This window comes from Gopherus flavomarginatus, chromosome 7 (genome assembly GCF_025201925.1).
Source record: "Gopherus flavomarginatus isolate rGopFla2 chromosome 7, rGopFla2.mat.asm, whole genome shotgun sequence".
Taxonomy (NCBI): domain Eukaryota; kingdom Metazoa; phylum Chordata; order Testudines; family Testudinidae; genus Gopherus; species Gopherus flavomarginatus.
In genome coordinates this window covers 105,590,764-105,616,582 of record NC_066623.1, presented here as the reverse complement: position 1 = coordinate 105,616,582, position 25,819 = coordinate 105,590,764, and the positions used below count along the sequence as shown (strand labels likewise).

Sequence of the window (25,819 nt, the reverse complement as noted above, 5' to 3'; positions counted from 1 at the left end):
TAAAGCCACCTTTGTGCCTTCTTGCTCTGGGGATTGGAGAAGCCCTGGCCTAAATTACACAGCCCTCAGGGCCTGCCTAAATTATGGCAGCCTCCTAGGGTGGCCCTATGCACCATAGCATTGGCGGTCTGGGTTCTCCACAGTACTATGTGCTGCAGCTTGGCCCAATGTGCACTCTGTGCCAGAGCTTCCAGGGGGGTCCTTAACAGCACCTGTGCCGGGAGAGCCCTCCTCTGGCTGGAACAGGGACCTTTAGGGCCCCCTTTCGCTGCTCACGCCCTTTTAGCCTGGCATTAAGAGGCCAGTGCAGAGGAGGAGATCTCACCATGCATCTCTTATGTGCTAGGCACGTTGCAGAAACACTTTCGGGTTCTGTAAATATATGGCGTACAGCAACTGTCACTTTAAATAGCTAGACGTCCTGTCAAAACCAGACTGCTTAAGGACCTATTTCTGCCGATCCCAGTGACCTGCAGAAGGGATTGTATCACAATTGAAATTTTGGTACTTAAGCTTTTTAGGCTAAAAATATTCCTTCTTGCAGGTGTTAACTGCTAATGTTATCAGCTGGGTATGGCACTCTTAGAGGTGGGGCATTACACTAAATGAGTTTGGCTGGCAGTATTTTCTGCATGTATTCCTTAGACTTAGATTATGAGCTCATTGGGGGCAGGCACAGCTTCCTTTATATGTCTGCATAGAGGATCTGATCTAACTGATGGCTATTATCACTTACTAAGGGTTACATAAGTATACTGGAGTCATGCTCTTCAGTTTGGATTAATAGTCACTGTAGCAAACTCAGACTTCGCATGATTAAAGGACTGGTTTGGGAGGGGTTTGTCTAGCAGCTTCTCATAATGGAAATGCAAAGGGACCGGGGGCTGAGCAGATAGGAAAGAGTCCAGATGCCGTGTGCTAGAAGAGGATAAGCAAGTGCAGAAAGCAACAATTTGGGAGTATTTTGAATCATTAATTTAAAACAAAGCACAAGCCTCGGGAAAAATACCATTCCCAAGAGGGAGCAAGTCCTGTCCCCTCTCACTTTGGTTTGTCTCAGATTCTGGAACTCTATCCTGAGGTTTCTGGGATTTTGCAGGCTTTCTCTGGTCCCTGAAGATCTGCTGATGGGGTGAAAACCAAGGAGAGCAAGAGAGGAAAAGATGGGGCTGGATGAAATTAACAAATTCTTCCCAACAGCAGGGTGGGTGGGAGATCCAGAATTTGGCATGCTCCTTAAATAAATAAATTTTGCACTGACAATGTAAATACCATGTAGTGAAATGTTAAGCATGTACAACCTCTGCTTCCTTTCCATCAGTTCTTTAAATTGCTCCTCTTTTTGGCATCTCTTGCTGGTCTCGCAAAGTGTGCTGACGAGAGACTGGAGGTTGTTCCTTGCCCAAGTCTTTATGTTCAGACTACAGCTGCTTCCCCCCTTATCTCTGCTCACATTTTCCCATATGGTAAGTTTGGAAAATTCCTCTCCGATTTCACTGCAAAGGACAGGAAATTCTCTTTGGGAGACGATTGCCTATTTTTCGCTCTAGTTTTGCTGCTCACATCTGGAAAGGATCTGACTTAGGAAAGGGAAAATATCTTTCTGAGCTCAGTGTGTGTAACTGACATGGCATGAACTAAGGGGAGCCTTTGGGGGCAAGAGAAACGCTTTTCTCCATTCATTTGATCTCTGTCAACAACGGTGAGTTGTTTTAGCACTTTATTTTGTTACAGTTTGGTACACTGAGAGCATTGAACAAGCCTTCCTTTTAGCTACAGCCTTTAGAAAAGACATGTAATGCAAATAACAAATACACATGACCTGCTGATCTTAAAAACAAATGAAGATCATGTTTTTTAAAATTGAGACTGTCTTGTAAGGCTGAACGTGGAGAGCTGTAGACATGATGATAAAATATAGAGAACATGCTTATGCTGTTTGTTCAGATTATCTTCCTTACTGTACAGTGTATACTGACTCCTGCAACTTCACTTGCTGCTTGAGACTGATTGCTGAAGCACTGGGCTGCTGGTACTGCAGTGGATGATGGTAGCTGCAATGTGATGGAGTAAATTTTGGTTCTATATGGGACAGTGCAGTGAAATCAGTAGGTGTAGCCACAGCCCAGAAGAAACCCTGTACTGACTTCCAATACAATTGCAATTTTGTTCTGAGGCACAGGGCCTGATCCAAAGTTCACTGAGGTCTTTCCATTGACTTCAATGGGCTTTGGATCAGGCCCTTAGTAAACTAATGGATTATGCTCTTAGTGATCTTAACAGAGTTCGTCTCTTCAAGCTTTCTTTGAACTAAGAGAAATCAAAATCCATGCCCATATTTACTTCCTGAACTCTGGAAGCAAGCAGATGTTCCTTATCCAAAGTGTCACTCTGTGGCACCATAGCAACTATCACTGCAAAGGTATTGTAGCAGAAAAGGACATATTGATGACAGCAGTGTGAGACTTCCTCTCACCTGTTAGAACATGGTGCCAGATTTTACACTCTCACCTCGCTTTAGTCAACTGCTGTCTATGTAAAAGTGTCAAAAAGCACTCGTTTTAGTCCAAAAACAGTCAGCTCAACTATAGCCCTGGTGTAAGTTGGTTCTACTACATTGACTTTAATGTAGTTACATCAGGGCTGCCTCTGGTTGATGTTTAAAATATTTTAATTAGTCATTTTTGTCATCAGGTATAAGAACAAATCAATATATAATTTAAAAAACCCAGAAATTGTAGTTCTCTAGCTTTTCAATACTTTCAAAAGACATCAGTCAAGACTGCGTAACAAAGATGGATTGCAGTAAACCAGTTAGCTGTGTCAGGTTTTTGAGGTCAGGTCTGGTACTAAATAGAGTTCTATCTGCCACACTGCGCTACATTTTGATCTCACGCAAGTGGACATCTAGAGTAACTCCATTCAAATCCACAAATTTACTTGAGATTTACACCAATATAACTGGCAACAGAAAGCTGGCCCAGTTACTTCTGGGGTGTCTAAACAAAGACATACACAGGAATTAAACATCTAGGGCTGGCCTGTGTTAGTTGCTTCATGCTTGGGCTACGGGGCTGTAAAATTCTGATGTAGACATATAGGCTCAGGCTGGAGCTCAGAGTCTAGGACCTGTAAGGGAGGAGGTGCCCAGAGTTCAGGCTCCAGCCTGAGCTCAAAGGCCTACACTTCAATTTCATAGCCCCAGAGCCTGAACCCCACAAGCTCAAGTCAGCTGAACTGGGGCCAGTGGCAGAGCTGCAGGTGTCTAATTGCAGCATAGATAGATCTTTAGACAGCTCACCCGGGCCAGCCATGGGTGTTAAATTGCAACAGAGACAACCTCAATACGTCTGAGGGCCAGATTCTCACTTGCTTGAAAACAGCTGATCTCCCAGTTCACACCATCTGAAAACCTGGCTCTGAGAGATTCTTGTTTCTGAACTCAAAAGAGAAGCATTGATTGTCAGAGCTGAATGGAGTAATTATGTCATATTAAGGGCGACAACCCATCATGTTTGGAACTTGAAGGAGCAGTATCAATACAAGCTAGCTGTTCCATGACCTCTCCTGTTTGGAACTGGCTGGAACATGCAGTAGACCCTAGATCACATTGTCTCCAATGCTGAATCCTTTGCAGGATTAAAAAAAGAAGAGAGGATAAAATAAAAGCCACTACCAGCTCTTACTGCAAATCATCATCTATGAAACCTAAGATGTGCTAAGAATGAAATGGAGCTGGGCCTGGGCCAGCTGGCTGATTCTGCAGATATTTAACTTCTGTTTAGATTATTCTAACCTGCAGCCAGAAAGACAGAGGTTGAATAATAGCCAAGGCTCTAAGGTTCAGATAAATGTTGCTGTCCAAAATCTGTAGATGGTCCAGACCATATTTTACTGCAGTAGCTCAAGATTTCGTCACTGTTCAATGCATATAAAACAGACCTAGTGTAGGGCCATCCTGACAGCATGAGTCACTATTTTCCAGTGCACCTTGTTTACATTAACCAGGGTAGTGTGTAATGTGGGAATTTATTTCCATATGCAAAACTTTGTGGAACATTATGATCAACAGTTACATAAGAATAACATTGCATAACTTCATATATAAATCTCCCCTAGGACCTGGCATTTCTTAATTTGAGAAAGGGAATAACTTACTTCAGTAGCCAGGGCTAGTTCAGCTGATGCTGCTATGCCTGCAGCCACAGGGGCCCCGGGGTATCCATCCTTGAGACAAGTTGAAACAATAATGCCGTGGTTCTCAAACTGTAGCCGGTATGGCACTGCCCCATCACATGGTCTTTATTCCTCTCCTTGTTTCCAGCTCCTAAATTGCTTTAAAAGAAACTGAAAATACATAAAGGGAGAGTAAGGATGGGCTAGTGGTTAGGGTGTTAATCTGGGGATGGGGAGCCAAGGCTCAAGTCCCAAGTCCCAGCTTTGCCACAAACTTCTGTGTAAGCTTGTGCAGGTCTCTCTGTGCCTTAATTCCCTCTATCGGGATAACACCAGGGCTCTAGCTCATTGGGACACTGTAAGGATAAAAATAAAGACCGTGAGGTACTCGGATACTATGGTTATGTGGGTCATACAGAGAAAATGATGGGGTCTAAATTAGCTGGAGTCATTGTGGATAGTTGTCTGAAAACATCCACTCAATGTGCAGCGGCAGTCAAAAAAGCAAACAGAATGCTGGGAATCATTAAGAAAGGGATAGACGATAAAACAGAAAATATCATATTGTCTCTGTATAAATCCATGGTATGCCTACAGCTTGAATACTGCGTGCAGATGTGGTCTCCCCATCTCAAAAAAGATCTATTGGAATTGGAAAAGGTTCAGTAAAGGGCCACAAAACTGATTAGGGGCATGGAACAGCTTCCGTATGAGGAGAGATTAATAAGATTTGGACTCTTCAGCCTGGAAAAGACAGCTAATGGGGGGATATGATAGAGGTCTATAAAATCATGGCTGGTGTGGAGAAAGTAAATAAGGAAGTGTTATTTACTCCTTCTCATAACACCAGAACTAGGGGTCACCAAGTGAAATTAATAGGCAGCAGGTTTAAAACAAACAAAAGGAAGTACTTCTTCACACAACGAACCTGTGAACCTGTGGAACTCTTTGCCAGAGGATGTTGTGAAGGCCAAGACTATAACAGGGTTAAACAAAGAACTAGATAAATTCATGGAGGGATAGGTCCATCAATGGCTATTAGCCAGGATGGGCACGGATGGTGTCCCTAGCTTCTGTTTGCCAGAAGTTGGGAATGGGCAACGGGATGGATCACTTGATGATTACCTGTTCTACTCATTCTCTCTGGGGCTCCTGGCATTGGCCACTGTTGGAAGACAGGATACTGGGCTAGATGGACCTTTGGTCTGACCCAGTATGGCCGTTCTTATGTAACTTAGCTGAACAGATGAAATACTTCCCTAATGTTCCATATGACACCTACTACAATCATCACAGGGATAATATGTGATCACAAATAGGAGGGGACAGTGGGTCAGTATCTATGAAGAGTTCTCTGTTGAATCACCGGTGCCACTGCTCGGTAAGTGAGATTGCTGTGTTATGCGTAAACAGTGAATGAAGTCTAGCAGGTGGTGCTCAAGAATATTTAGCATACTTCTGAGTTCTGCAGGACCGATAAAATGCCTTGTGCACTGCATAGGGCATCCTCTTTAGATGGAGCTCTTAATAGCCACCCTCTGCGCCCCTGGTCCTTTAGCCTCTTTTATGCACTTACTGCAGAATTCCTACGTTACCCAGATACTTCTGTGTGTTTAAAAGGGCAGATCTGCTAGGCTCTGTGGCAAACCATTATGAGGAACAAATTAAACGTGAACTGTCATAATGCCATCTGGCAATAATACAGACAGGCTGAGGGTTTCCACAGCTGGGTTGGCTAATTGAAATATGCTGCAGTCTTGCCAATCTATTTCCACTGGGCCTAGAGTCAGTCCAGTAATGATGCTAGAAACTCAAGTCCATTCCTGAATTTTAGCTTTGTCTGGAGGGGGGAACCTCCTTCGGATTGGCTGCTTTCCTTGCTTCGCTGGCTCCTGGGGAAGGCCAGCCAATCAGGGCTGTTGCAGGATGCAGGCTGAGTTCTCTCTACCTCCCTTCCTTGCAACCTGACACCTCTCTCGAGGGGGGGGGGAAGGAAGCAGAAAGAGCTCAGGGCAGCTCTGCTCCCTCCCTCTCTTCCTGTGAGCAAAGGGACAGCTCCTCCCCTTCCCTCCCAGACTGGGAAGGGACAATGGGGGGTAAAAAACTCCTGGAGCTGTTCCCAGCCCTAGCCTGGCAAGGGGAAAAGGGAATCCTGCTGCAGGTCCTTGTCAGGCCTGGCTGAGGGAGTTGAAAGAGTCTAGGAGCTGCAGAAGTGAAGCTGTGAAGAGGCAATGCTGATGGGGAGTTGAGGGGGCAGAATTAATTGCTGGGCAGGGGGACAGGCAGATGTCGGGGTGAGAGCTCCTGCAATGGGAGCCAAAATCATTTTAACCAGTTTAGGAGTGAAAAGCAAAGAGAAAAGCACAATATAAACTTTATTTAAAAAAATCTCATGATTTTTTGCCAATTGCTTTATTGTTGGGAGGCTGACTCAGGATTTCTGAATCTGTGGGGTTGACAACATTGATGCTGAGAAGTTAGTTTGGTTGCCCGCACAGCAATACTGCTATTTGGTGTGACTTCTACAGTTTAAATCGCCTGCTACGTGGCAGTCAACCCCATGTGATTAGGTCCTTTACCTTCCACTTGCAATTTGTGTTGAGCTTTAAAACAGAAATAGTACTTAGCCTGCAAAAATACTAACTCCCAACTTACCATGATGTTTGTTTGGTTTCAGTGGAAATGCTTCCAAGCAGCAGATCCCTGCTGGTGCTGTGGCTTTTGGTATTTAGCTACAACATGATCCATGGTCACAATGAGGAAGACAATGAGTTTCTGGAAAATTCATCCAAATTACTGAATCCAGACCCTAATTTCCTGGCTCCAGACTGCCCTAGAGACTGCACCTGCACCCAGGAAGGAGTTGTGGATTGTGGAGGGATCGATCTGAAAGAATTTCCCATAGATTTACCAGAGTCAACAAACCACCTTTCCTTGCAGGTAAAATAAAACACAACAGGATTGTTCACCAAAGCAGCAGGCCTGATTCAGTGCTGTCCCATGGCTCCTTTGAATAGCACCAGTGCAGGGGGCCTATCCGCCTGACTCAGAGCTGGGGTGTGCTGGGACTGGCTGAGGGTAGAGGAGATGGGTGGCAGGGCATCCCTACCCTCAGCTGTTGCTCACTGCAATAAGGCCTATGTGGTCTAAGACAGTGGGGAGCACAAGGTAGAGCAGCCCTGATTGCTAGGTTGAGGCCACACTGTGCTCTGGCAGCCCACGGACTAGTCCCCAGATTTCCTACCCCTAGCTCCAAGGCTGCATGCATCTCTGGCTCTCTGATTTTCCCTCGCTCTCCTTCCTGTTTCTTCTTTCACACTCCTGGCTCAGAGGTCAGTGATCTGATCAGCAGAAAGATTCTGTGCCTGAAAAATATTAATTATGTTGAACTTTTATATTGGTTTATTTTAAAATGTTTTTTCCCCTCTCAGACAGGTATGGGAGAACTTTCTCACTCTGGTATTAGGCCTCCTCGAGATCTGAGTGTGTAAGGGGAGGAAATGATCAGAGTTGAGACCTTTCTTATGGGTCAGAGGTGAATTTTCTGTCAAATAAGAGCCTTCAGTGTATAACAATTCTTAATTCTGCTCTTCCTTTGGAAAACCTGGGCTTAATTCTTCCCTGGTGTAACTGCAGCAGCTGCCAAGAAGTTTCCTGGTATCCCTTATTAATTGAAATATTATAATCAGGATCCATTGGCCCAGCTGCATTCCTCTACCCCCAGTGCCAAACATCCCCTCGGATCCCCATCTATACAGAAACATGCGAAGTTAAATGGTGATGATGAGCAAAATCACCCAAACGAGAAGAACTTACAAGGGCTGAAAACAGCCATCTTGCAAGCTCACTGGGAACCCACAGGGAGGGAATTGCATAGATGAGGCCCTTGCACTCAGCTGGTGCTGACCTCATCCAGGTCAAGTTCAGCAAGATGATCCTGGTGGGTTGTTTTTAAACAGAAGGTTGTAGGCATAATAAGCTCACTTCCCTAAATAATGGTTATGTTTGTTGTGGCTGAGTGTGAGGAAATATGTTCTAAACTTCTTAGGCCTTTGTCTACATGAGAAAGTGCTACTAGCGTAACTCTCTGTGTGGACTCTCATTCTGGAGGGTGGCTTTTTTTTTTTTCTTTTAATCTTAAACTTTCTTCCCAAGTGACACAAACTAAATGTAATAAAGGCCCTCGAGCTGATGTTAGAGTGCTCTCCTGGGGGATTATACTACTCTAACTATACTAGTTTAAATTAATGCCTTTTTATACAAGTCTAACTTTCCCATGTAGACAGGTCCTTAGATGAATCAACTCACAATGTGCTGTCAGTAGCTTCATTTGCCAAGCAGGGTTTTTTGCAGAAGTTCAGTAAGTTGCAATTTAATTAAAGACATATTTTTCTTCCCTTTGATCCATTGTCTGAGGCCTCTGGTAGAGAAGCAGCAAAGAATCCTGTGGCACCTTATAGACTAACAGACGTTTTGGAGCATGAGCTTTCGTGGGTGAATACCCACTTCCTCAGATGCATGTAGTGGAAATTTCCAGGGGCAGGTATATATATATATGCTAGCAAGCAAGCTTGATATAACGAGGTCAGTTCAATCAGGGAGGATGAGGCCCTGTTCTAGCAGTTGAGGTGTGAAAACCAAGAGAGGAGAAACTGGTTCTGTAGTTGGCAAGCCATTCAGTCTTTGTTCAATCCTGAGCTGATGGTGTCAAATTTGCAGATGAACTGAAGCTCAGCAGTTTCTCTTTGAAGTCTGGTCCTGACGTTTTTTTGCTGCAGGATGGCCACCCTAAGGTCTGCTATAGTGTGGCCAGGGAGGTTGAAGTGCTCTCCTACAGGTTTTTGTATATGGCCCCACAATATGCCAATATCTTTATGGCCGACCTGGAACAACGCTTCCTCAGCTCTCGTCCACTCACGCCCTTTCTCTACCTACGCTACATTGATGACATCTTCATCATCTGGACCCATGGGAAGGAGACTCTGGGAAAAATTCCACCACGATTTCAACAGCTTCCACCCCACCATCAACCTCAGCCTGGACCAATCTACACGGGAGGTCCACTTTCTTGACACCACGGTGCAAATAAGTGATGGTCACATTAACACCACCCTATATCGAAAACCTACCGACCGCTATGCCTACCTTCATGCCTCCAGCTTCCATCCCAGACACATCACACGATCCATTGTCTATAGCCAAGCACTGAGGTACAACCGCATCTGCTCTAACCCCTCAGACAGAGATCAACACCTACAAAATCTCCACCAAGCATTCTCAAAACTACAATACCCGCACGAGGAAATAAGGAAACAGATCAACAGAGCCAGACGTGTACCCAGAAGCCTTCTACTGAAAGACAAACCCAAGAAAGAAACCAACAGGACTCCACTGGCCATCACATACAGCCCCCAGCTAAAACCCCTCCAACGCATCATCAAGGATCTACAACCCATCCTGGACAATGATCCCACACTTTCACAGGCCTTGGGTGGCAGGCCAGTCCTTGCCCACAGACAACCTGCCAACCTGAAACATATTCTCACCAGTAACTTCACACCGCACCATAATAACTCTAGCTCAGGAACCAATCCATGCAACAAACCTCGATGCCAACTCTGCCCACATATCTACACCAGCGACACCATCACAGGCGCTAACCAGATCAGCCACACTGTCACTGGTTCATTCACCTGCACATCCACCAATGTAATATACGCCATCATATGCCAGCAATGCCCCTCTGCTATGTACATCGGCCAAACTGGACAGTCTCTACGGAAAAGGATAAATGGACACAAATCAGACATTAGGAATGGCAATATACAAAAACCTGTAGGAGAGCACTTCAACCTCCCTGGCCACACTATAGCAGACCTTAAGGTGGCCATCCTGCAGCAAAAAAACGTCAGGACCAGACTTCAAAGAGAAACTGCTGAGCTTCAGTTCATCTGCAAATTTGACATCATCAGCTCAGGATTGAACAAAGACTGTGAATGGCTTGCCAACTACAGAACCAGTTTCTCCTCTCTTGGTTTTCACACCTCAACTGCTAGAACAGGGCCTCATCCTCCCTGATTGAACTGACCTCGTTATCTCAAGCTTGCTTGCTAGCATATATATATATACCTGCCCCTGGAAATTTCCACTACATGCATCTGAGGAAGTGGGTATTCACCCACGAAAGCTCATGCTCCAAAACGTCTGTTAGTCTATAAGGTGCCACAGGATTCTTTGCTGCTTGTACAGATCCAGACTAACATGGCTACCCCTCTGATACCTGGTAGAGAACGGCAGTTGTGTTCAAGACAAGATAATTAATGCTGGTGTTTATCAAGTCTCACTGAAAGTCCTTAAAATTAAGCCCTTCCCATTCCTTGCTTGCCACAATGGTGCTGTGTTTTGCTCCCCGTCAGGCAAGCATTTGATCAAGTGTTGATTGTTATTCATTCATAAGTTTTGAAATGTTGTAGTGTCAGACCAGTGGAACGCATTCATAATTATTCTTTTTTACTGGAGTATGTTAGCCAGACTGTGCTCTTAGTTAAAGCAGTGTGAATCCCAAGTAACTCCACAGTCGATGCAATGACTGCAGATTCCCACTTGTATAGAATGTGTCCTGTGGTCCCTATTAGTGTTTTTTTGGTATTTATCACATTTGATAAATTGATAGAGTGTACAGTTTTGCAATGGAAAATTCAGAGTTGTCAATCAATGCACAGCTGTAGTCAGAAAAGTTGTGATGTAAAATGACACCTTATTACTCAACAGATCTGCTCCAGGTATGTTCCAGTTAGAGCTATTTTACTGTCAAAACAGAAGTTTAACTCCTGTTAGCCCACTAGATGGGCTATGGGAGACTGGACAGGATTCCATGCTGTAAGCTCTTTGGAGAAGAGGCTATAATTTTCTATATATAGCTCTTAGCCCCTGACCTGGTTGAAGCCTCTAGATGCTACCATAATATACATGCATAATACTAATATGGATACTATTCAGCCTTGTGCGCTATCAAAGAATTGTTAACTAAAGTCTGATGGCAGATTTTTTATTAGCAGTGGCCTGTCTGAACTAGAACCCAGCTTGACTTTCAGATCTCATGATGAGTTTGCAGTTAGAAAAAAATATTTCATTGTACCAGTCACGTTTGATTTAATAAAATAAAATCACTGACAGAAAATAAACTTGGGACCCCACTATGCCAGTCTTGTATAGTCCTTTTTCAGAGTAAAGCTGTGCTTTAATTACCTGCCAGCTGTTCAGAGGGTTTTCCTCTGGCTGAGGCGTTATAGGCTTTACTAGAACTTGTTCCTCATAAAGTACAGGACCTGGATATTTCTAGGGATAATTCCAAACTGCAGAATTTGGCTTTGCAAGATTTCAAACTCTGCTAACTTTGGGTTTGTCAGATTCGGGATCTGAGTTTGGCCTTTTATAGCCAGGGGTCTATTTTTGACATTCAGATCCAGATCTAAACTTTCCAAAAGTTCAGAGCTAGGGTCTTTCTCTGATTACTTAGCTGATGATTCCTATTCTCCCTTTCCTTAGAATAACCAGATAGAAGAAATCTTTCCAGAAGAGCTTGCACGTCTTTACAGACTAGAAACGCTCAATTTACAGAACAACAGGCTCACTTCGAAAGGTAAGCTGCAAAAGCCAAGCATTAGAGTATCGAGAGCACTGCAACATGAGTCTATGCAACAAGCCAGTCAGTGGTCACAGATGGAAGGCGTGAGGAACGGTGTGTGTGCTCAAATGTTAGTGATTAGAATAGTTGGCTAATCAGTGTCACTCCTTTGGCCAGCACACAAGACGTGGAGGCATTTCATCATCTGAAAAATAATGCACAGTGCATAAAAATGCAGTCCTCCTTGTACCAAAGGAAGAGACAGGGCAGCTATATTGTGTATTGTGGCATAGTGCACGCTTGTCCAGGAAGCTCCCTCCAGTCCCTTTAGAGCACATCAGTGCAATACAAATTGGATCCAGAAATATCTGCATGCTGAACAAATTTCCTATGACAGAGCCTGCTTCTTAATTCACTCCTTCAGTTCAATTCAGTTAATTTGATGTCTAAATTACTCAAAACCTTTGGAACCAAACCATATGCATTAAAAATAACACCACTCCCACTCTGTCAACCCACTGTGATTGCTTCAGGAAAGTTTTGCTGGATAAGTCAAGCACTCACTATGGGAGGAGGGATAGCTCAGTGGTTTGAGCATTGACCTACTACATCCAGAGTTGTGAGTTCAATCCTTGAGGGGGCCGTTTAGGGATCTGGGGCAAAAATCTGTCTGGGGATTGGTCCTACTTTGAGCAGGGGGTTGACCTAGATTACCTGATAGTCTGTGTTTCTATAGAACATTGCTATTTAGTTAATAAGGAAAAGGCCAGATTCTGAAAGGGGAAGAAGAGAGAGGCTGGGGAAGAGCCACATGATAATAAAGGGGGAAGGTGTGTGATTCAGAAATGGTACTGCTGTCAACACACTCAGGTGTGACCCTGTCTATGAGGTGCACCCTACTACTCGTATGGATAACAGGAGCAGCCTCCTATTTCAGGGGGTACAAGTAGACTTGATTGGAAGCACAGGACCATTGTACATCGATAATGCACAGCAAAACAAAAATTATAGATTCAGGACCTGGTCTTGTTCCCTTTTCAGTTAATAGAGAAACTTCTTCCATTAACTTCAGTGAGCGCATGAGTGAGCCGTAAGTTTCAAATATGCTTTGATACAAACTATGTCCTTATGAGAAGAATTTTCTACAAGTTGATAAAAAGAAATTAACCAAAAAACCAAAAGGTGGAGAGATGCAGGGGAGGGAAGAAAATCCACATCTGATTCCTGTCCTTTCTTCCCAAGCAGCATGGATGCTCTGTGCAGTTGGTAATATATATCCCACAGCAAGCGACCTTAAATCTGGTGCACTCCTTTACATCTTTTGATCATCACACTCATTATTACAGGCTAAACAATGTGCTTTGTTCAGCTAGAGCTTTTTACGAATTTCTTTAGCCTTTATAATTATAGAAAATGAAACAACAAAAAGCATGAGTCAGGTTGTTTCTGAAAAATATTTAAAACTTACATTATAGATATCCTTTGGGAGACAAAAAGTCCCTCTAGCATTCTCATTCACAAAGGGTGTTGACTGTAAATCATTCCTGTTGTTTGAAGGGCTTCCAGAGGAGGCATTTGAACAGCTGGAGAACCTGAATTACCTGTACCTTGCAAACAATAAGGTAAGAGGGGGAAATGGTTTTTGGAGATGCCTTCTGGTGTTATTCATAAAGTTAAACAATAATGATGTTTTAAAAAATACATTTATGGTCTCCATGCCTGTAAGGTTGTGCTGAGGTGTGTAATTCCAATGGGGGCTCATCTAAGGCTACCTACAATTAAAACTTCCATCATGCTGCAAAACTGTTAACACAAAAGGGCTATTTATGGAGTTGCTTTTAAGATGTTGCGTGAAGATGTTCGTTTGAAGGGTGCATCAATAGATGAGAGAGGTGGACATTACTCATTCAAAATAGAGCTCTCACCTGTGCGCACAGAGTTTAGCGCCATCTGGAATCTGTGTGCACTTTTGTGCACAATTGCCTCAGTGCAGGGGATTTAAATCCATTACTTCACATGTATACAGGCAAGAGTTTTCATGCACAAGCTCATTTGACCACGTTTGGTGTTGTGTGGTATTTGAACATGTAACGTCTAGAACCTGCACTCACTGGGGACCTGATCCAAAGCCCACTAAGTCAAGAGAGAGACTCCCACTGACTTCAAGATGACATTCGATAATGACAAGTGCGAAGTACTACACTTCATTTAGAAGGGAAAATCAAATGCGCAAATATAAAATGGGGAATTACTGACTAGGCAGTAACGCTGTATGACTCCAATGTAAGATACAGGAGGTAATCATTATGCTCTACTTGGCACTGGTGAGGCCACAGCTGGAGTACTGTCTCCAGTTTTGGGTGTCACTTTAAAAAAGATGTCAATAAACTGGAGACTGTCCAGAGAAGTGCAACAAAAATGATAAGATTTAGAAAACCTGACCTATGAGGAAAGGATAAAAACTGGGAGTGTTTAGTCTTGAGAAAAGGAGACTAAGAGAGGCCCTGAAAAATGTCTTCAAGTATGTTAATTGATCACTGTCCTCTTTGTAACTGCCCTTGTTTTCCAGGTCCTCTGAAGGTAGGACAAGAAATAATAGGCTTCATCTGCGGCAAGAGAGATTTCAGTTCAATATTAGGAAAAACGTTCTAACTATAAGGATAGTTAAGTATGGAATAGGCTTCAAGGGAGTTTGTGGAATCCCCATCATTGGAGATTTTAAAGAACAGGTTGGTTAACACCTGTCAGCTATGGTCTAGCTATACTTAGTTCAACCCCATGCACTGAGGCAGGGCCAAGTGGCCTCCTGAAGTCCCTTCCAGCTCTGCATTCTAGGATTCTATGGGCTTTGGATCAGGCCCTGCACACAGAGATGATAGTGCACATAAACTGTGAGTGCAGGTATGCAAAGCTGCACACACACGAGAAGAGGCTGGGTTAAGCCTCGTTGGAAAAACAGGTCCTAACACTTTGGTGTGTGACTCTCATAATGAACAGTCAGGAACTGAAAATGCCACAACATTCTCCATGGAGCCCATTCCCATCATGTCTACAGGAGCTATACACATGCATAGTAGAGACAACTTTCTGCCAAATGTGGGTTCTGTGCATCAGGAGAACTGTGGAATGAGTGGAAGTAGATGTTGGAGAGGAGCTAGTGCCACTGAGGTTTTGGGACATGAAGGAAGTGTAACCCCCTTCCCCCCGAATGTATTATGTGCTGTGTGTTCCACACTAGTATCTGGTCCACATAAGAGACTAAGTGCCTACTGTTGCTAGTAGCTAATCAAGTTACTTCTTTAGCTCAAATGCTTGGAGTGCATACTTTTAGTGGTTAAGGTCCCAGGTCCCTGCTGATGACCCATGATAGGAGTCACAACAGATACCCCAAGCCTTGATGAAAAGGTTATGCTATCTCAACAGGGATGGAGATACCCTCTCTGATATCACCTTACTCCTGCTTGGTTCTGCAGTGGAATAATTTTTTAATGAACCCCTACACTTACTTGCTACGGAAGGAAATGTGATGCCACAGAAAAGTATGGCTTAAAGCACCAGGCACAGGTCAGTGGGGAAAGGGGAAAGCTCAGCTGTGCAAGCAGGAAGCCCCTTTCAGACAGAAAAAAATATAATTCTCTATCTGTTTAACCACACTTTTTTTTAAATGTCTGTGATCCTTTGGCCTTTAGATTATACACCAAATGGCCAGATTCTGGTCTAAGTGTCCTGCCAGGACAAATCCATAATAACTTCATGGATTTCCCCTGGTGTGTCTGAACTCAGAATTTGCTCCTTAGTACAGCTAGATCACATTCTCTACTTTTTCAAGCCACAATTCCATGTAATGGTCTTGGCAGCAAGTAGATGCATAAAAGAGAAGAACAAGCCAGGCTGTGACTAATATTCCAGAACTCTGCAGTCCAACTTTTCCATGTGTGACAAAACAAAATGTTTGGCTTTTCCTGACACTGTTGCAGAGAGAGACACACATCCAAGATAAAAATGCAAACATCAGCAAATTGTCAGAAGCAGTTACAGTGAGAAGTTGTGGACTCACAAAAATAACACGTCTTCAGAAATCACGAGCCAGGACAAACCAGATTGGCTTTGTTATGCATCCATGCTGCAAAGGGAAGTGCTACAGCTCAGGCAACTGTGGTGTCTGGAGGAGGACAAGGGTTTGCTGGTAGTTTACTCCTCTCATTTTATGGAAGGAGGCTCGTCTTGATGTTTTAGTTAGTGGCAGTTCTGATTACTTCACAGACAGGTAAATTAGCAGGGTGGCTTTTTTAAATTAGCATAACTAGGCTAATACATAACCATGCCGTATTGCAGGTGTATCACTCACCATAAGTAAATAACGTATATTGTCACTTCTTATTTAAATTCCCCAAGAACACCCACAAGAAGCCTTGGTCACATAGCCTATGGGTAGCCACAGCATGCCTCATTTTTTTAACAAAAACCTCATCTGCTGAAATGTAGGGCAGGGCACTGAGCTGCTATATTGATTACTTTACATTATCAACCCTTTGGGTCAGGGAGTCTTTAGATTTCTTAATATTCCCGTACTGATATGGGATTCACTGGATCCCAGGCTTTTCTGTTTGTGTCAGGGTCTGCAGCAGACAAGGAGAAAATAGCTTTTATGGCAGCACTGTTATCGGTCAATCTACCAGTTAGCCATGGAGGAAAGAAACCTGCAATATGGAGATGGGTGGGGGTGGGCAGGAACAAGGCTGCAGAGAAAATCGCATTAGTTGAAGTCACTAGACTGCTGTAAGACAATAATGATGGGAGAATTCCCAGCCACTGAATCTACTTTAACAACTATGAAAACCCAGCATAAATTCTCCAAACAGCCAACTAATGAAAATCATCATTCAGTACTATAGGTATTGTCCTAGAATAGTGCATTCAGTACACTATCCATTCTGTGTACTGCAGTAGAAGCAGCACAAGTTTGGAAAATTCATCATTCTCTGCAGGAGCAGATACAGCAAATAGCTCTCAAGACAAACTTGCTGTTGTCGGATAATTGAGGTCCCTGCAGGGAGTGTCTTTTTTTTTTTCTCCCTAGTTGGCAATACCTGAAATGCAAAACACACACTTGGATTGATCATTTGTTATATCTGTCATGGCAGCTGAGAGAAAGGACAGTGATGTTCCCTCAACTGCTCACATTACCATTTCTAGTAAGAGAATGGGATTTCCATTCGGAGATGTTTTCTGTAATTTTCAACAGGCTTCTACCCACCTGGGGTGGATGAAAGTATAACTTGCCAAACATCAGAGTACCTTGTTTATAGACTTTTGAGAGCAGCCATGTTTTTCTGATGTCTGTCTCGTATCCAGAGGATGGAAGGCAGAGGGGTGAAGAGAAGGTAAATCTGATATTGACACTTCTGTGCAATGGAGTTCCTGGAAACCTACACAAACCCTGGTGCTCCTCAACCATCTCTTGGCTCTTGGTGAACACACACACACAAAACAGTTCATCCAGTTATAAAAGCCAATGAGTGAAAGTTCTAATACTGGGACAGTTGTGTCAGTTCTATCATTATTGTACCCCTTCCTTCAGCTCCTGCTGTGTAGATTAAGAAAGGGCTGTCTGCTTCGGTCCGCTAAATCTGAGCGTACCTTCTTACATCTGAAATCTGCCTGGCCAGCAGTAGGTGTCCAACCCCAGATAGTTGATGCGAACTGGTCCTGGAAGAGAAAGAGATGCCGAGAAAAGGATTTGAGCAGCTGAATCAATCAATTCTTTCTTTGTTTCTTTCTTAGGCCTCATCTACACTGGGGGGTGGGATTGATCTAAGATACACAACTTCAGCTATGAGACTAGCGTAGCTGAAGTCGACGTATTTTAGATTGAATTAAAATTACTTATTTTAGATTGAATTAAAATTACTTACTTCGTGTCCTCATGGCACTGGATTGATGGCCATGACTCCCCCGTTGATTTTGCTTCTGCCTTTTGCACTGCTGGAGTTCAGCAATCTACAGGAGAGCAATCGGGGATCTACACTATACACAATAAATCGATTCCCGATAGATCGATCGCTACCCGCTGATCCAGCGGGTAGTGTAGACATGCCCTTAGAGCAAAACACCTCCTCTGCATTTTCGTTTTCTTTCTCTGTGGTTTTCAGTGATTCTGTTTCTCTGAGTGTCCCACAGGGCTGTCCAGGGCTGTTGTGTGCTTCATATATCTACTTTGACCCAGGTGACAACGTATGCAGACAGGAAAGCTTGAACCTGGATTGAAGTGATTAATTGCATCTATGAGTGATTTCCTGTGTCTGATTTCTGTGTATTATGCCATGGTAGAGAATGTTGCCTTATGACACGTTTCCAGAGCTTCTTGACCAGGCTTGTTAGCATTAACCCACTCCCATGAGATTATGTCTCCCAGGTCAGCAAGTACAGCATATACCCATGAGTACATCTAAAGCTAAAGGCAATGTGGTGTCAGTGCTGATTGTTGGTAAAATGCCACTAATTTCCACCCATTATTTCTGGTGCTGAGAAAGCTTCACAGGGGATAATTGATTTGGGGAAATGGCTCTTGTTGCTTGATTTGGGTCCATCAGACATTTTCAGCAGCCTAAGGAGGGAATTACTGACACAGGAAAGAAAGAGACAAATAAATGAAACTTATTTTTGGTTTAAAAATAAAAGTCTGAGTTACATGTCTGGTGAACGACAAGGTGATAGAAACACTACTCTGCCAAGTGCATGCTTGACATACCAGCAGAAAGAGAAGCTTGATATTCTTCAGCTATTCATTTATTTAAGAAGTTAATAAGCTATTCCCCATTAGAATCTCTGTTCTTCCCCAACATGATGATAATAATGAAGTGTTAATAATAATAATAATAGGAGTAATGACTTAAAAAAGAATTACTGACATTCCTTTATGTGGACTCTCGTGTTTTGCCTGCTCTATAGGCCTGACTCTCCCTTCACTTACATCACTAAAAATCATGAGTAGGACCACTGAAGTTGATGGAGTAACACTGTTGTAAAACCTGTGTGAGAGGAGGATTTATAGATTCAAAGTATTTAAGGCCAAAAGAGACGATTATAATCAGGTAGTCTGACCTCCTGCATAATGCAGACCATAGAATTTCACCAAGTGATGTCTGTATGTTGTCCACAACCTCTAGAACATATCTTTTTAGAAAGATGTCCAATCTTGATTAAAGATGACAGAGAATCTATCACACTCCAGGTAAATTGTTCTAATGATTAATTACCTTCACTTAAAAAATGTGCACCTGATTTCTGATCTGAATTGTCTAGCTTCAGATTCCAGCCACTGGATCTTGTTATACCTTTGTCAGCTAGATTAAAGAGCCCTCTACTATCAGAAATATTTTCATCATACAGGTACTTACAGATTGTGATCAAATCACCTCTTAGCCTTCTCTTGGATAAACTAAAATAGATTGAGCTACTTTAGTCCCTCCTTGTAAAGCACGTTATCTAGACCTGGAATCATTCTTGTTGCTCTTTCCTGAATCCTTTCCAATTTGTCAGCATCCTTTTTTTAAAATGAACTGGCACAGTATTCCAGTAATTATCTTCCTAATGATGCATACAGTACTGAAAACATGTTCCTATTTTTACTAGATATTCCACTGCTTATACGTCGAAAGATTGCATCTGTTCTCTTAACCACAGCACTGCTCTAGGTGATCATGTCTTGAGTCATCTTGTCACCTTGAACCCAAAGTTATTTTGAGTTGCTGCTTTCCAAAATACAGGCCTCCTAAAAGTGTGACCTGTATTATTGGTTCCTAATTGTATAACCTTGACTTTAGCTACTATTCAGTAAAGTCATTTTACCACATGATCCAGATCGCTCAGTAGAACTCACTTGTCCTAAACTTTTACCACTCCACCAATTTTTGTCATCTGCAAACTTTACCAGGAATGTTTTTTTGCAGATAATTGATAAAGATATTGAATAGCGCTAGGCCAAGAAGAGACTCAAGCCCTGTATCTGTCTTGTTTGGATTATAAGATCTTTGGGACAAGAACACTGTATTTTGTTTCCAATACACTGTCTGTGTTTAACAAATAAGATGTAATTCTTATTACACATCAGATATTTGCTTTTGTGCCGATATTATATTCTGCTGTGTTTGGAAAAAAATAAAACCCGGTAACCTGCATCCTGTTTTGAAGAGATTGTCAAACATGCATGGGACTTTGGAACTAAAGTGTGGAGTAACCACCACGTGAGTTACTTTCACATGAGACTCTGGCAGTGAGGGTATTATGCTGCTTTTTTTAAATTTTGGCATAGTATTTCACAGGAATTATGACCATAACATGAAATGTATTTACTCTCTGAACCCTTGATTTCTTCCAATCAAAATAAAACCCATCCAAACATTTTGAAGCAAAAGTCTAGCTTCCTCCTGTAGAGATTATTTAGTAAGGACAGAAATCCTCACTGTTTTTAACGAGACCACTTGGACTCTGTCATTTACTGTTGCTTCTTCAAAGTAAATAGCCTGCAAATATTCTGTTTCTAACCCAATACTGATGGTTAAAGCATTCATTGCATCTAACTGGTTTCCTCTCCCCCACAATATTTGTTTTTTCAGCTAACGCTGGCTCCGAAATTCCTACCAAATACTTTGATCAGTGCAGATTTTGCAGCCAATTACATCACAAAGATTTATGGGCTCACATTTGGACAGAAGCCAAACCTGAGGTAAGGGATCGAGAAGTGAAAGGAGGAGTATGTTCTGTCACTGCTTAGTGCAAATGGGTTGGTGGGAAGAACTGATTATTTAGATTGTTTACCAAAACCATTTTTGGCCTGGAGATAACTTTTGGAGGAGGAGGATTGTTTGTTACTGAGGGGACCAAAACCACTTTCAGATGAATGCATTCTAGTTGCTTTTGCTGGACATCAGACAAATTATACACACACAACATTTTTAATAAACACGTCTTCTAAATCTTTTTTGTGTTTATCTGTTATGAGAGGCAAGGAGCAACACTGATTAAACAAATCAGTGACTAACTGGTCAGATATTCCCAACTCCATTTTAGTTCCCTCACTGAAAGCCTATGATCAAGCTGAGACTAAAGCTATTGCTAATGATGCAACAGTATTGGATTCAACAGTACTTACCAACCCCCATCAGCACTTCAACCTTGTGTGGCTGATTCTCTAGGCACCACTTCTATTCTTCAGTGATGATTTTCTAGGCTGGACCCCAGTGCAGTGCCACAGACCACCTTCATTTCACAAACCTGCTGTGAAATGTGGTCTGCTTCACAGAAGTTTTACCCAGTCTAATCTATGGATACAGACTCCATTACTGCAGTAACCATTGCAAAAGCATCCCAAGCTCCACTGCTGGTTACAACGTGCACATTTGAATTGTAAGTGGCTAGCGCTGGCTGGCACAGTTGAGCCCGCTGGGTCTAATCCTGCAATATGCGGAGAGCCCTCAATTTCCATTGACTTCAGGGGGAGTTGCATTAGCTCAGTACCTTCTTGTCTGGTAAGCCGCTACAGTTACCTGAAAAGGTTGGGTCAGTCACTCATCTTGAGTGATATTTCATCATGTCTGCACAGGAGCTTATGCATGTGTCTTCCTTCCAAAACCTGAATTACAGAAGCTGCTGAGTTCCTGCATCGCATTAAGTAGCTGGACTCTTTCTGAAGTGAGTTTCACAAGTTCTCCCATAGCAACCATTGTTTAATACAGAACAGCAGTCCGTTGTTTCCTGAGCTGGACGGATACAAGATCTTAACTCTCAAATTCAGTTGCTGTACCCTCCCCCACAAGTAAAGTATGTACTTTCAGGCTCTGCTGACTTGGAACGAGAGGTTTTTAGAAAGGCAAATATTTGTCAGTTAAAAGCATAGCTGACCATACAGAGTGAATCATATCCTTCCCTGTGATTCTCTGCTCGTGGAGCTGTCGTGTTTCTATGTTGAGTCCAAAAAATCCCCCCAGATCATCTCCACAATCACAACAAAATCCTAAAACAAGTTAGAAGATGCAGCCTTTTCAATCCCTGCGTTGGAAGTTGTTTCCTATCATACTGTTAATCTGCCACCAGGATTTTAGTCACAGTGCCTCCTGCAGCACATGCAGAAACAAAGGGACTACAGAAGTGGGAGTAGTCACCCATTGTTTGACAGTGGGTTTTTGTAAAAACAAAAGGAGGACGGTTTGGACCTGATTCTCCTCCGACTTGCATAGGTGTAAATCGGGAGTGGCTCCATTGACATCACTGTCATTGCACAGCTATAAAAACTGTGTAAGAAAGGAGGTTAAGGCTCTGTTTCCTTTTCCCCTCACTCTGAGATAGAACTGTTTTCCCCTTATCTGATAAGGACTTCCTGGGAGGAATTTACCTAGGGATGGGGCTAACTGTGCAGAGGGAAATAAAAAACATATTTCCCCAAACCTTCACCTTAAGTTTAAAAGTCTTACAGGCTGGTTAAGCTATTCTTTCATCTGCATAGTGGTCTCTGCACTCCTGAGTTCTAGGAGCAGAAATTCTGAAATAGCAACATAGAAGGTATTCTTGTATTATTTCCCGCCTTCATGGAAGCAGAAAGAGTGGAAATCTCCTGAGATGACCAATCCTCAAGAGATTTATAGCCCAACTTTGCAAACTCAAGGTTGGGATGTGCTTTAAACCAGGGGTTCTCAACCTTTTTCTGTCTGAGGTCCCCGTCCAACATGTTATAAAAACTCCACGGCCCAGCTGTGCCACAACTGTTTTTCTGCTTATAATAGCCAGGGCTAGCAAGCAGGGCCGTTGCATGGAGCCCCACACCACAGGGGGCACCGTGAAGCTAAGTTTCTCAGGCTTTAACTTCAGCCCCAGGTGGTGGGGCTTGGTGCCCTGAGCTGCAGCCCTGTGTGGCAAGACTTCAGCTTTCTGCCTTGGGCCCCAGCGAGTCTAACACTGGCTATGCTTGGCAGACCCCCTGAAACCTGCTCGTGGACCCCTGGTTAAGAACCACTGCTTTAGACTAGAACCCAAATTTTGGGTATGTCTCTGAACCAAATCCAAACTCTAAACTTTGAGGTTTGCCCATCGCTCCAAAAGAGTCTCTTTGCCTTGTGGCCAAACACTGAGCTGGGCTCAAGCTGCTAAATGCAGATCAAAATTTCAAACATACCCAAGTCTTGCCATGTACAGATTCCAGGCTTTGTCTCCAGGCTTTGTCTCTGAGTGGTGGAAATGTTCAAAATCCAGGTTTGGATTTTGAACATTTCCACCACTCAGAGACTGCCTGGGGCCAGTATTGTGGTTTGGGCACATCTGTGTTATACTTGGCAGAATAAGTGATTCATTAAAAAATGAACATCTGTATCTTAAGACAAGGAAGAAGATAGACTGAGGTGTAGATTTCAGAAGGCTGTATTGGATAAGAGAGGAAAGCAGACTATACTGCCTAATTCAGTCTGTCTTTCTTTCTGGTAGATCTGTGTATCTTCACAACAATAAACTTTCAGATGCTGGGTTACCTGATAATATGTTCAATGGCTCTAATAATGTGGAGATATTGATTATGTCCAGCAATTTCCTGAAGTATGTTCCAAAGAACCTGCCTCCAGCACTATATAAGCTACACTTAAAGGTAATGAAACCAACTTTGTGTATTCTCTTACATCTGGGATGCAGTTCTGTGTGTGTCTGAGATTTAAACAGCAGAGGCAGGCCCATTGTTAGATTGTGCCTGCTAGGTTTGGGCTGAACTAAAAGCAAGCCAGAGAGTAGCCAATCTCCCCTGTACATACAAGTTTACTGGCATGAGAAGTGACGGCTGTTTTGCTAAGCAACAAGCTGTTTGCCCAGATCAAAATTCCGTTTTTTCTATTTCCAAGGGAATTTATTGCTGGTGGCTGGCTGGTAGCCTTGCATGTCTCAATCCTGAGTGTAGCCAAACACCAGGCAGTCCTTGAACAGAGAGAGTGCACATTTTGTCATGCTGTCCTCGCATGTTGGAATAACACAGAGGGCAGATAAGGGATGAGATGAGAGGGCAGATAAGTTCCTAAGGCCATTCGGTCTTTGTCCTCTTTGCTGAGCCTGCCATTTGTGATGGTGTTTTTTCTGACATAGCTGCTTATCCACTAGGAAGGTACTGTCTTTGCTCACCAGACTATTTCACATAGGCTGTATCACCTTCAAGTAGCAATGACTTTTGGTCTCTACTGAACTGGCAACTGGAATATTTGGACCAGTAATTTTCCATGGCTGCAGCTAACCCTGGCAGAGGCACTAGTGGGCACTGTAGTGTAGCTGTGCTCTGGTATTATCTCCATGTCATCTAATCTAGATTAAAATCATGTGTTGCCCATTTGCACTAGAGCTCTCACCATAGCTAACATGGAGGAGCTGCGATGGTGGAGAATTCTGGACCCAGCTGTGCTCAGTGCTGACAATCCCTGGGAGATGAAGAAGGCCCTTCGCCTATTATCATCTCCCTAAGCTATGCAGTCCTTTGTTGCCTGCCCTGCTTTCCTTTTCCTTTGAATGTTTCACCGTTGACTCTCATGCAACACTTTCTAGGAACAGGGTCTCCAGTTTAGAGAGAGGTAAAGGGCCTAATCTTGTGAATTGCTGGACGACTCCTGCAAGATGTTGAGTGCTCGCTAATCCCATTGACTTTAACGGGACGTGTGGGTACTCAGCCCTGTGCACAATCAAGACCCAGAGTTTGCCCAGTGCTGGACTTTAACTGTCTTTCCTCAGTCAGCTGTGAGAGTGAAAGTCTTGGACCCTGTGGGGGAAAAGAGGAGGATCGGAGAGGGAAATATGAGATTTGTTTCCAAAACGTGTCATCCGCTGGTAGCGACACATGAACCTGTTGTCTTGACTAGCCAATGGGAGAGCAACAATAAATGAGGGCTAGCCGCTGGGAGTTGAAAGGGGAGAGGCAGAGTTAGTTTTGATGTGACACAGTCATGTTGTCTCTTTCCTCTCTCTGATCACTTCGACACTGGTGTAGTCCCATTTATTGAGATGATGTATAAGACATGAAGCTGTCCCAGCGTCTGGTGCATTCTTCATATACTTGAACTGTTTTGAGTCTGCCAAATTCAACATTAGTGCCTTATATATTCTAAAAGTGTGGGAGCCCATTTATAATTCCTGCTTGTAAATGGAATGCACCAACGAACGTAACATTTTTAATGTTGGCTCAGGGCAACAGCAAGGTTTATCTTTGGCTGCCTGTTGGCCACTCAGAAGCCACATTAAGGGGAGAAGGTAGCTTTCTGGAATCTAACTCTTAGGAACTGTACTTTTTGGTAGATAAGGAATCTTGTTAGGATTGCAGAATTGGTTGGTCCACTTTATAGTGGAATCTGGTTTGCTGAGTCTAGATTCTTTGGCCAGGGTTGATTAGGTGCATAGCTTTATTGAGGGGAAGGAACAGGAACCTGTACAGTACGTAGGACCCTGTTAATGGGCCAAATCCTGCAATTCTCTTACTCTGTCCTCAGTCAAAACTCTTGGGGAATTATGCCAGAAGAGTGAGTGAGAAAGGACTGCAGGATTTGGCCTACTGTTTGGATATACTTCTCTCAGAGCCTGGTAACATCCCCATGTATCATATGCTAGTCCAACTGATTTTTTTATTGCTGCTTATGCCCACGGACATGAGGCCTATGATGATAGCTACTCAGAGCTGTGCCTGACTATTCTCTAGACTCGGATATTCTCAGAATAATAATGCTCTTTCTGTGTCTATAGAACAACAAACTGGAAAAGATTCCCATAGGAGCCTTCAATGATCTTGCGGGCCTTCGAGAGCTGTATTTGCAGAACAACTACTTGACTAATGAAGGGATGGACAATGAAACCTTCTGGTGAGACTCTGCTCTTTAAATTTGGCTATTTTTTCTTTACATGTACAAGGTTTCTATTATAAAATGTGCCATTTTATTTACTGGGTCTATATGAAAAGGCCTTAATTCAAGTGCTGCCATCCAAATGCAAACATATTGGTGAACAGTT

At 43.1% G+C, this 25,819-nt stretch overlaps 1 protein-coding gene across 4 annotated transcripts in view; it reads left to right on the top strand.

The window, feature by feature from the left end:
• The first annotated feature begins 1,355 nt into the window (after positions 1-1,355).
• PODN (podocan) overlaps positions 1,356-25,819 on the top strand; it is a 38,580-nt gene continuing 14,116 nt past the window's right edge. For 2 of the 4 annotated variants that reach the window (XM_050962440.1, XM_050962441.1), the window contains exons 1-7: positions 1,517-1,702; positions 6,854-7,116; positions 11,725-11,818; positions 13,361-13,425; positions 20,422-20,531; positions 23,279-23,435; positions 25,556-25,671. In XM_050962440.1, the coding sequence (XP_050818397.1) occupies positions 6,859-7,116; positions 11,725-11,818; positions 13,361-13,425; positions 20,422-20,531; positions 23,279-23,435; positions 25,556-25,671 (800 nt within the window). In that variant the 5' untranslated portion in view covers positions 1,517-1,702; positions 6,854-6,858. Of the gene's footprint in view, positions 1,467-1,516; positions 1,703-6,853; positions 7,117-11,724; positions 11,819-13,360; positions 13,426-20,421; positions 20,532-23,278; positions 23,436-25,555; positions 25,672-25,819 lie in introns of those variants that run through there. The other 2 variants (XM_050962439.1, XM_050962438.1) reach the window with 2 other exon arrangements.